General features: G+C 39.0%; 1 protein-coding gene across 5 annotated transcripts in view; it reads left to right on the top strand.

The window, feature by feature from the left end:
- LOC113814291 (ninjurin-1) overlaps positions 1-10,177 on the top strand; it is a 32,420-nt gene extending 22,243 nt beyond the window's left edge. For 2 of the 5 annotated variants that reach the window (XM_070132261.1, XM_027366335.2), the window contains exons 2-3: positions 1,875-2,054; positions 7,325-10,177. In XM_070132261.1, the coding sequence (XP_069988362.1) occupies positions 1,875-2,054; positions 7,325-7,537 (393 nt within the window). In that variant the 3' untranslated portion in view covers positions 7,538-10,177. Of the gene's footprint in view, positions 1-1,874; positions 2,055-3,324; positions 3,574-4,589; positions 5,706-6,047; positions 6,251-7,324 lie in introns of those variants that run through there. The other 3 variants (XR_003476451.2, XM_027366337.2, XM_027366336.2) reach the window with 3 other exon arrangements.
- Positions 10,178-11,887: the final 1,710 nt, after the last annotated feature.

Raw genomic sequence — 11,887 nt, 5'->3', positions numbered from 1 at the left:
CTCGGGGCGTTGACGATGTGCGGCCAAGCGAGGACTGAGAAAGAGGAAGAGGATGAGAGAAAGAGAAAGAGAGAGACAGACAGAAAGAGAGAGAGAGAGGAAGAGGAAGAGATAGAGGGAAAGAGAAAGATAAAGAAAGACAGGGAGAGAGAGAGAGAGAGAGAGAGAGAGAGAGAGAGAGAGAGAGAGAGAGAGAGAGAGAGAGAGAGAGAGAGAGAGAGAGAGAGAGAATACGCACACCAAGCGTTGATTTTTTTTTCTTTTTTTTTTTTTTTTGCTTGGTAATTTTGATTTTGATGTCATTTTTCTTTTTCTTTTATATTTCTTTTTTCATTTTTTTTTTCTTCTTTTTTGATGTGTGCGGATTATTTTTTTATTATTTTTTCTTGGTTATTTCAACTTCTCTCTCTTTTCCTCTTCATTCGTTTTTCTTTGATGAATCATGACAAGGGGTGTGAAGATGTTCGATATAGCGAATGTTACTGTACCTGTCCATATCCTCCTTTAATTAGACGCATTAAGGATACTTATTGAGTCAATGTGGATGTGCATAACTGAAGAACTGGAGGGATTATTCTGTATCCACAATACCCAAATCCAAATTCCACTTCTCTTTCTCTCCTTTCTCCTCCTCCTCCTTTTCCTCCTTTTCCTCCTCCCCCTTTCCGAAAACCTCTCTTAATACCCCTCCCTCCCTCCCCCCTCCCCCCTCCCCCCCTTAGCCAAGCCAAGCCACGCAAAAGCCCTACAGCCTCCATATTAATTATATTATCGACAATAACACCATCCTTTTAAAACCGTCTCTATGGTTATCACATTATCATTTCCAATAACACTTTTCCATAAAAAAAAAACAATTTATTTATATCAACCGGGCGGGGAAACTTTAAACCCTGATGGTATATTTTCCAATATCACTTTTCCGCAAAACCATATTTTAATTATCAACAGAGCGGGAAAAAAACCCTATGAACCCGAATTATATTTTTAACAACGCTTTTCCACAAAACAAAACCAATTTTTAGAAGGACATTAATGATATTTTCACGAACGCTTTTGCACAAACCCCTTTTTTTCCCCAACAGGGCGGGAAAAAAACCCGAATGATATTTCTAACAACACTTCCACAAAACCATTTTTAGAAGGACATAGACGATATTCCCAAGAGCGCTTTCGCACAAACCCCTTTTCTCCAACAGGGCGGGAAAAAGACTATGAACCCGGATGATATAATATCTAACAACACTTTTCCACAAACCCATTTTTTCAACCTGAATGATATAATTTCTAACAACACTTCCACAAAACCATTTTTTTTCTTTTCTTTTCTTTTGTAGGCCATGGTCGATATTTCCAAGAGCGCTTTTGCACAAACCTTTTTCCCCACCAACAGGGCGGGAAAAAAACTATGAACCCGAATGATATAATATCTAACAACACCCACAAAACCATTTATTTTTCATTTATTTATTTATTATTATTATTATTTTTTTTTTTTTTGAGAAGGCCATAGACGATATTTCCAAGAGCGCTTTCGCACAAACCCCTTTTCTCCAACAGGGCGGGAAAAAAAACTATGCACCCGGATGATATAATATCTAACAACACTTTTCCACAAAACCATTTTTTCAACCTGAATGATATAATTTCTAACAACACTTCCACAGAACTTTTTTATATATTTATTTATTCATTTATTTATTTATTTATTTTTTAGGACATAGTCGATATAGCGGAAAAAACTATAAACCCGATTGATACCATTTCTAACACCCACAAAACCATTTTTTTTTTCTTCTTCTTTATTCTTTTGTATGCCATAGTCGATATTCCCACGAGCGCTTTTTCACTAACCTTTTTTCCCCCACCAACAGGGCGGGAAAACCCTGGACGCGAACCGCTATGCCACCAAGAAGACGGTCGCGCAGGGCATGCTCGACATCGCCCTCCTCACGGCCAACGCCTCGCAGCTCAAGTACGTCCTCAGGATCGGCGACAAGCACGAGTTCTACAGCCTCATGCTCGGCCTCATCATCACGTCGCTGGTGCTGCAGGTGGGGCTCGAGTCTTCGGATTTTTTTTGATTTTTATATATTTTTTTATTTTTTAGATTCATTTTTTAAATATTTTTTTCTTATTTTTTTTTCTTCTATTTTCTTTCTTTTTTCTCATTTTTTCTTATTTTTTCTTTATTTTTTTCTTATTTTTTCTTTCTTTTTTTTTCTTTAGTCTCTTTCTTTCTTTCTCTCATTTTTTCTTTGATTCTTTCTTTTCTTTCTTCTTCATGTGTTCTTTGAAGGTGTTTTATTAGCATTTTTTTAAATTGTTATTTTTTCTCTTTTGGTCTTATAAATTCTTTCATTCTTCGGTTCTTTTGAGGCGATTTATATTTGTCTTATGAATAACGTTTCAGCTTGCACACTATTAACATACCTAATCCCAGCGGTTATCGTGTTATTTTCCCATTTTCACCCTTATAGTCCCCATATGTTTCCCGTTTTCTATGTTAGATTAGATTGATAACGTTGTGTGAATCTGACTGCTTATTAATTCTAAACGATTAACAAGTTTAGGTTTATTTATTTTTTTAGGAATAACTATTATATTCAGAGAACAATCCCTTTGGGTCCATAGAGCACTAAATGCATTGGCCATGAAAGGGAATTTACGTGTTTTAACAGAGTAATTATTCTGCTTTTTTATCATCATTGGCAAAAAATGACGGTCTGTGTTGACAAATTATATAGGTAGTTGTCAAGTGTCACGAGCTTAGATGTCAAGTAGATAAAGGGTGTGTTTTTAGGGCACTTTGTTATGTGTAAGGTGAAAGTACACATTATCGGTCACAGATAGATTTCACTGTCGCCTAAATAGATCCTTTTATGTGTTAAATCTTAAGGAAATAGATCGTAAGAGACAGTCCACTTGGCTGGAAGGAACTTGTGACTGTGTAGCCAAATTTTGATTTACTTCGTAGAGTAATAGTAGTATGTGTTCACCAAATATTCGTAGATGATAAGCCTCGCCTTCCCACCGAATCCATATGCCCATTTTAACACATGCGCGCGCGCGCACACACACACACACACACACACACACACACACACACACACACACACACACACACACACACACACACACACACACACACACACACACACACTCACTCACTCACTCACTCACTCACTCACTCACTCACTCACTCACTCACTACACTTTCACCTACACTGACATACACACTACATACCTTACGCAAGCCATCGACACATCCCATCCCGTTCCCTGAGATCCCACACTAAGCTCGGTGGCCTGATACCCATGCAGCTGGTGGTCGGGCTTTTATCGGTGAGTTTGTCCATGCTCCGTGACTGTCGGCTGCACCTCCCCCATTATCGCATATCTGCAACAGTTATCAACAACCTCAACGTCATCCTTGTCTACGTCATCACTGTATTGAACGTCATCATCACTGGGTTTGGCATTTTACCCTCTGATATGTCGACTCTGACCTTCTGAAGATTGAACGCGTGGTCCCCCAAAATGAGAGCGAGAGAAAAATAAGAGAAAAAAAAGGTTAAATGCATTTTTTTTTAGTTTGTCTGCATGGATGTTTGTGTTAATAGAGAAGCAGTGATGTTGTCCAAGCCATGTTTGTCATCATGCATGGGACTGATTTGAACTTGCTGTGGTACTGTAAGGTCAATTTATGAATTGGAACTTGATTTATTCGGTCTTTGGACGTAAGATTTGGTGAAATTATAGGAAGTGGAGTTTCGTAATTAAAAAAAAAAGTCAAAATTTAGATTTATTGGCTTTCCAAGATGCCAGCCACCTTGTCATACCACACTTTGTACATGGACCTTACTAATTGTAGAGACAATTTTTACACAGCACTAACAAAGATGCCAACTAACCTGCTTTACTATTAACCGAGGCCTATGGTGAGCAGAACTTGGTAGAAAATTCGAGAAACCACATCCAATTCTGGCAAGACATTTTTCCCCCCAAAGACTCCAACTGCATGTCCTATTATTGCATCTCCAAGTGCACTCTTAAGTCTTGCCATTTCCTAACAGCTATAATAATATCGATCTAACCGAGAACTACTCACAGCGATGAATTTACTAACATTCTGTCAGTAATAATAGCAACAATCTTTCTGGAGCTCAGTTCTTATGTCATATATTTTTTTAATAATTTTAAGATGAATCTGTAAATAATTTTAAGAAGCTGTCTCTAAATTTAAAAAAATAGTCTGTGGTAGAGCACATTGCACATTTTCTGAAACTATGCACATGTACACTAATCAGGTAATTTAAAGTAAGCTATTCATAATTAATTCTAACTACCAACTAGATAGAGAAAAAAGAAAGAGAACGACCTAATCAGCTGATTGTAACATAGATGGCAGTGTCCAGTAAACAGAGAGAGAGAGAGAGAGAGAGACAAAAAAAAATGAGTTTCATAGAATCATAGAAGGCTCGGAGAGTCAAGTCAGCAGAGACAATAACAATAACAATAACAATAGCAATAAGATACATAGCTATCTGTCTCTTGAGGTTCGTAATAACATGAAAGTGTCCACGCAGCTGCTCGTGGGTCTGCTCTCCTTCTCGCTGTCCATGCTCCGCGACTGCCGCCTGCACCTTCCTCAGTACCGAATCTCTGCTCTTGTGATCAACCACGTCAATATCATCTGCGTCTTCATCATCACGGCCCTTAACATCCTCATCAGTGGCTTTGGAATTTACCCCTCGGGAACGGTGGCCTTGTCCGTCTTCTAGTGGAGTCGGAACAAAGGATCGGCGGCGGGAAGAGGATCCGATACTTCATCAGCTGATTCGCTTTTGTTCTGTTTATATTTTCATTTTTTTTATATTCTTCATACTTTTATTTTTTGTAGGTGGGTTCAAGTTTTTTATTTTTTTTTTATTTTTTTCGCTTTTTGACGTGCGATTTTTTTTTATTTTCTTACTTTTTTGATGATTGTAAGATATGTGGGTTAAATCGCCGGGAATCATGCTTGACTAGAAATGATTGTGTATTATGATTAAGAAAAGATGATAAAATTCATAAGTTAATGCTTTTAATATATCCTGTCAGTGGTCATCGCCACTTTAAAAAAAATAATTAAATATAAAGTGCCAAGATCTGCTTATATTCTGTAACCAAGTTGCAAGGCACTCAATTACCCAAACCTTGAACATTTCGCCACTTAAGGATTCTTATAGATAGTGTTCAATTCCTTGTTTTTGCAACAAGATGATTTTGTTCATTTGCGAAGGCGACCTCTACCCGTAAGAATCCTTTGGCGAAAACACAGGTTTGTCTGTACAATATCCATGGAAAAAATGTGACATGGTGTGTGTGTGTGTGTGTGTGTGTGTGTGTGTGTGTGTGTGTGTGTGTGTGTGTGTGTGTGTGTGTGTGTGTGTGTGTGTGTGTGTGTGTGTGTGTGTGTGTGTGTGTGAAATGTCTCGCAACAAAGGCTACAGAAGTGCTCTATCATGGCATAGATAACTGAATAGAGCAACACCCACCTTTAACTGAGTAATTATGTTTATTACAGTTTTAGGTGCTAATTTGTTTAGGAAAGTCCTGGGTACAGACAGTGAATGTTTATGGTAGTCTTGATAAGCACCTTTTTATTTTTTTATATATAGGTTTGGCCATGATTCATGAAAAATAAAAGAAGTATTACACCTTGTTGTCTTTCTATAACATTTCATGCCGTGTTGAATGCATCCGCCGTGTAATAAACAGTATGATTTGTGAACACACGACCGAAACCATGCTTTTGATGTCTCCATTTAGCAGTCTCGTCTGTGGATCAGCCTTAGGAATGTTTCTTTTAGAGCAAGTTCGAGGAAATTCCAAAACTCACGAGCTTGTATATAGCCTAAACGCCCCCATATAATTAGCTAGGCCTCTTCACTCATGCGTCGAAAGCAGTCAGTTCGTTCAACAGCGACTAACTTAAAAAATACACCAGCTTTTATAGGCGTAGCATGTCTTCGTACTTTTCGTAACTCTGTTGTCTGTCATAGGGACTGACGGCGGCGCTGCTGACGGGCTTGTCAATTATAAGTATCAATGATCCCTCAAAGCAGAGGCTAGCGGTGACCCTCAATCACGTGACCCTCGGCCTCGTCATGCTTATCACAGCCCTAGACGCCATAAAGATGGGATTCGACTATGGGTTCCAAGGCGAGAGAGTCGGAGACACTTTCATCCCCTAACAGCTTTAACAGTAAGGAAATAATGCTTCTGTGACTGCTTGCTTTCCATCTCTCGGCACCACGTTCTGAAACCAAGGAAGGAAAGGACAACAACGGCATTTGGATTCCATTTTGATTGCTGGAGAAACGCGATCAAGGCATGTTTTGAATGCCCGTCACGCTGTTTTAAAAGTTCACGAGTAAACAGACCTTGTTGTTTTCGGTCTTGTTCTCGGAGCGTGATGCCCCCGCCCCTTTTCCTCGCCGCCCACCAGCCCTTATGACAGTCACGGTAGTTCGTATGACCTGTAATTAACCTGTAATTAACCCCCATGTTCTGGCACCTGCTCTTGTGTTACCTTCAAGAAAAGACTTCCTTCCGCCGTCGCATTTTGTTCTTCGAGTCCAGTTCCTTACGAATAACCGCATGTTCAGACACTCTTCAAGACTTAAGATGTTCCTCTAACGTCTACCCTTTGTTTCATTAAAAGTACTTCTCATATCCCGTTTTCAGGAGGACCAGCTGTACCGGCGTCTTATCTTGAAGTCTCACATAGCCTTTTTCCATTTTAATAAATCGTGTCAGAGCATTTGTCAGAATGTTATCCCCATCCCCCATCCATCCAACTGACATTCAGATGAACAGTTGTGTCTGTTAGATCATGGAATTCACTCTTGTGTTTTCTGATGGTAGAGTAACCCAACCCTGTGGTATTGTAAGAATTTCCTCAGCTATTTAAGAAAACAACACGCTGATCCTCCCTTTCATACCCATCTCCGTGGCATTATGAGTCCTAACTGTTTCAATCCTCCCGTTGAGGCTCCCTTTAATAACCCCCCCCCCCCCCGTGGCATTATAAGAGTTCCTAGCTGTTTAAATCCCCCCCCCCCCCGTGGCATTATAAGAGTTCCTAGCTGTTTAAATCCCCCCCCCCCGTGGCATTATAAGAGTTCCTAGCTGTTTAAATCCCCCCCCCCCCCCGTGGCATTATCAGAGTTCCTAGCTGTTTAAATCCCCCCCCCCCCCCCCCGTTGATGCTCCCCTGTAGTAACACCACACCCCGTGGCATTATAAGAGTTCAATAACCTTCCCCGTGGAATTACAGGTCCTGGTGGGCGTGCTGTTCCTCATAATTGGCGGGATGGACATTAACGACCCGAAACAGCACACGGTCGCGGACATCCTAAACAACGTTATCCTCCTCTTCGTGTTTCTGATCTCCGTGGACAATGTGGTGCTCTCTTCCTTCGGGCTCGAGCAGATGAACATTCACCCGCCGGGAACACCCATTAATGGCACGAAGAACAAGGAACTTTAAGGGATCTTGGTGTTTGATTTTTGGGGGGCGGTGTTCGGTCCTTGTTTCAGAGACTTTTTATTGTTTTTATAAAGGGAATGAGTACGTATTCACGCCCAAGCTTGTTAGGTCTGGTTAGGTAGATGGTTCCTGGCGTCTTAAATGTTTTTTTTTTCTGACCTGCATGTTTTATGATGTGACAACCTCAGCTTTGTATACTACCAGGAAGTATAGATACATAACGATGGCGTTAAGATATTCAGCATGCTTGATTTTCTCTCTTCATTGGACCTGAAATCATCCCGCCAAAGAAGAAACAAAGATAATTCTCCATTGCGAAATACCCAAGCAAACACACACACACCTGAATACCCAAGATCCCACAAAACTTCAAAACGCCGGGAGCTCTCTTTTGGCGCACGCGAACTCCAACAAGGTTCTGCTATTACAGTACATACACTCGAGGTCTCTAAAAGTACCTTGCACACACTGACCATCAAACCACGGCTATCTTACAGCCTCCTAAACCTTGTTCCTCTGTGATCCTGGCCCGTGCCTCTCTCCCTATAGGTAAATTTATACCGCGTGTCAGTGTACAGGATATCTTATATTACACGGCATGCGAAACCTTTAAGGAAAAAATATATATGTACTTTAAGTGGTGTTGGGACCTATCTTTCATAAGCAGTTCAGTCAGTCGTAGTTCTTTCTTCGATATACTGTCTGTACGATCGACAGTGAATGTGGAAATTCCTCTAATTTTTTTATGGTAGACTTTCTTGTTCCAAAATCGGCACTTCAGCAACTGCATGGCGACCCCGAAGTGAAACGCACGGTGGTAGTTCATGCATTTCCTGAAGACAGCGTGAAAGATTGATATTATTCGAAATTGCACGGATTTCTTAGAAAGTAGAAATGTTGCTTTAAAAGTAATTTAATGGTGGATTTTTGAAGATGATTTAACTTTAGATTGGCACTTTCCACGTATCGTAGAAAGTTTCGAATTAAGGAATATTATTTTGTGACCAGAATATATATAAATAATACATATTAAAATATCCTGAAAACGCAAGTATGACACTTCAAATTTGTACGAGTAAGCAATATATAAGCTGTATGTGGTTTGTAAATAGATACTAAGAATCTCATCTTTATTGTCAATGTCAGAATTTAAAAGAAAACTATTTTAAAGACGAGCAATACCTTTTATTAGCAATATATAAATGTGAAGAAGAAAGAAAAAAATAAACGAAAGTACAGTACCTATAGATGGCGCGTTTTTTAATTCAAGTAGTATGGAGTTGAACATTGTTACGTGCTGTTTTAGGTCTCCTGTTCGCATTCTGTTAGGTACATTTCCTCAGGCGGTTCAAGATCCCCTTTCTGACGCAACGGGGTTCACAGAGCTCGATTGCTAAAACAAATATATGTGTATCTTTGGCTTCCGTCAGCATTTCTCCGTTTCTTCATGTGTGCTGGTTCTCGAGTCCAATCTTCTTTTTACCTCTTTGCATTGTATGGCCTAAGGAGCTATTAGTAATTGTTCATAACAATAGATTATTACACGAATAATTTCCTTGGATTATTATGAAATTTGAATTGCGTGACAATCAAGGTGTAAAAAAAATAAAATGAATGTTCTCTTTCCAAACATTTTTAACCGTGTGAGTTCGAGAGAGCGAGACAATACTTTCAGCTTAAAAAAATTACGTGGAGCAAAATAGTAATTGTAGCGAAGCTGTGACGAGACTAATGGAATAGCCGAGTTACAGGTGATGAAATTATCGAAATTATGCTTTGCCTCGAAGGACGGCATCATGATGGAAATAACACACGTTAAAAAATATACATAAATATTAATAATATTTTGATGCTTAGCTTTGTCGCTGTGTTTTGTCAACTTGATCTTTACGATTCCCAGGACTTAGAAAGATCGTTCAGAATTGCTTGCATATATTCTAGTGTTTTTTTTTTCGAGTTACGCTCCCACAACAATCATGTGAACAGGACTGTCCCAAGTCCCAGATTCAATATTTTTTTAACGCATCATATTTCTCAAACTATAACGCATAAATTATTAAGAAATAATATATAACGAGTTCTGCTAATGCTACTCTTTATTTACAATAGATTTGTTGTCTTTTCCAACAAAATCGACAAAAGACCAAGACGGAAATCGCACAGATCAAAGACGCTCTTTCGGCTCACCAAAGGTTCCACTGCTACATCTAGTTGAGTTAAGGTTGCTTGATCAAACTTTTGAGTCCTTTCCTCTTCGTTAACTATTATGTACTGTGATACACTGACCTAAGTACAACACTAAGTGTTATTTTACAATCGCAAGTTTGTATCTAGCAATAGACAGTATTTTTAAATTGTTAATGTTGTAAATCACAAGAATTTTTGTAAATGTTCTCGAGGTGAAAGTTAGGTACACAACATCTTAAGAAGTTTATTGGTTTAAAAAAATATTAAACTTACAAATTACAGTACAGTAACACACTTATACAGAACTCAGTGAAGTATATATATCTACATATTAGACCGTAAGTTGGAAACCAAAATATTTAGCACAAAGTGTTACTTAACTTTTCACCTGACATATTTTTCCCAACTATGTACATACGTATGGTGTGATTTCAAATAAACAATGAAAGATTATTTGTGTTTTTTCCAATCCTTGGCACAGTTTTTTTTCTTCTATTTGATGTTTGATAACCATCTATATCTGATTTTTTTTAAATATTTTTCTTGTTATTATTGTGCTTAGTGATACCATAATAAATAATTGATGGTGGTTATTGCCAGTAATTATTACTGGTTATTTTCTAGTTTACAGTTATGAAAACAATTAATAAAAATATTATAGATAGTCTAAAAATAACTATGAGTAGCAGTGACGATGACAATAGTAAGTTGCTTAGCATTATGTGGTAAATAATAGAATTATATTAAATAGCGATATTTTTTAAAAAGATTTGAACAGGAAAAAACATAAATCTAAAGAAGAAAAAAACTCCAATAGGGACGGTCATCAAAACAAAAACAACGCTTTTTCACAGCACTGGTAGGCAGAAGATTAACAATGGCCGCTGAATCAGCTGTGAGAACGATGTCAACCTACTACAGATCTCTCGACTTAGTTGCTTAAAAATGTCATGATGAAAAACTTCAGTATTCTAAAGATATACAGACAGCTTACCAGATCCTTTCTTTCTCTGATGGCTGAAAGTTAAACCATTTTGTCGTTACTCTGCACATCCAATAATAATGCAACTGTTTACCATGTCGAAGTTTCTTAGAAAAGGTTGCGAATCATATAAATCGAGAAAAAAGGGACGATGTTCGCGACAGGCCAATACTTAATAACGAACGTGAGATTTTGTTGTTTTTGCCCACCACTGCCTCCGATTGATCACGTGATAGCACTGGTGACGCCACGATGACCGTCCCTTTGGTGATAGTAATAAGAAAATGACGATGATGATGGTGATAGTAAGAGTGAAAGTGTAGAAATTAAGGAAGTGGAGATATTGTACCTTTCACTCAGCTGTGGAGACAATCGCCAGACATGTGAAGTGAAGATATTAAATACAAAAGAAAAAAACACTGTAACTAGACAAACACATCCATAAACTCACATACCACATAAAAAGATAAATAGGTTAATATTATCTATACACGCATAATCATACATATTTGTTTACATTCATATATAAATATGTATCTCTCTCTCTCTCTCTCTCTCTCTCTCTCTCTCTCTCTCTCTCTCTCTCTCTCTCTCTCTCTATATATATATATATATATATATATATATATATATATATATTTATATATATTTATTAAGAGTCGCAGAAGTTAGAAAATATTATGCTCAGAGGAATCGAAAAGCAGCGCGGAGATACCGCAACACCCACCCCGAAAAGCCCGCTCCGACGAAGCCCGTTCCTTCGACGAAGCCCGCTCCGACGAAGCCCGCATGGAATTAGGCCAAAATTTCGCCTACCGCCCTGCGAGTCCAAAAAGCTCGCGACCATGCGGCTAAGTGCGCCCGTTTGGAGGTGAAATTAAAGAGGGAGGGGTTCCCTATGATGAAGCCATCCGAAGTGGATGGCTTAAAGAAAGTGGAGAAGAAGCTAGGGAAAGGGGCACACAGCACCGCCTCATTGGTACGCTGGCAGGGCCTCGAGGCAGTCTTGAAGAGGCCGAGGGGCGACACCAGCCTGGTAAACCTGCACATGGAGATTGACTATCTCCTAGAACTGCGCGGCGCCGGCGGAGCGCCCATAGCCCTCGGACTGTGCCTTCGCCCCCCTGCGCAACTGATAACGCTTGAAGGGCATCTGACACTACATGACTATTTATAAGAGG

This window comes from Penaeus vannamei, chromosome 17 (genome assembly GCF_042767895.1).
Source record: "Penaeus vannamei isolate JL-2024 chromosome 17, ASM4276789v1, whole genome shotgun sequence".
Taxonomy (NCBI): Eukaryota; Metazoa; Arthropoda; class Malacostraca; order Decapoda; family Penaeidae; genus Penaeus; species Penaeus vannamei.
This window is presented reverse-complemented; position numbering and strand designations above follow the sequence as displayed.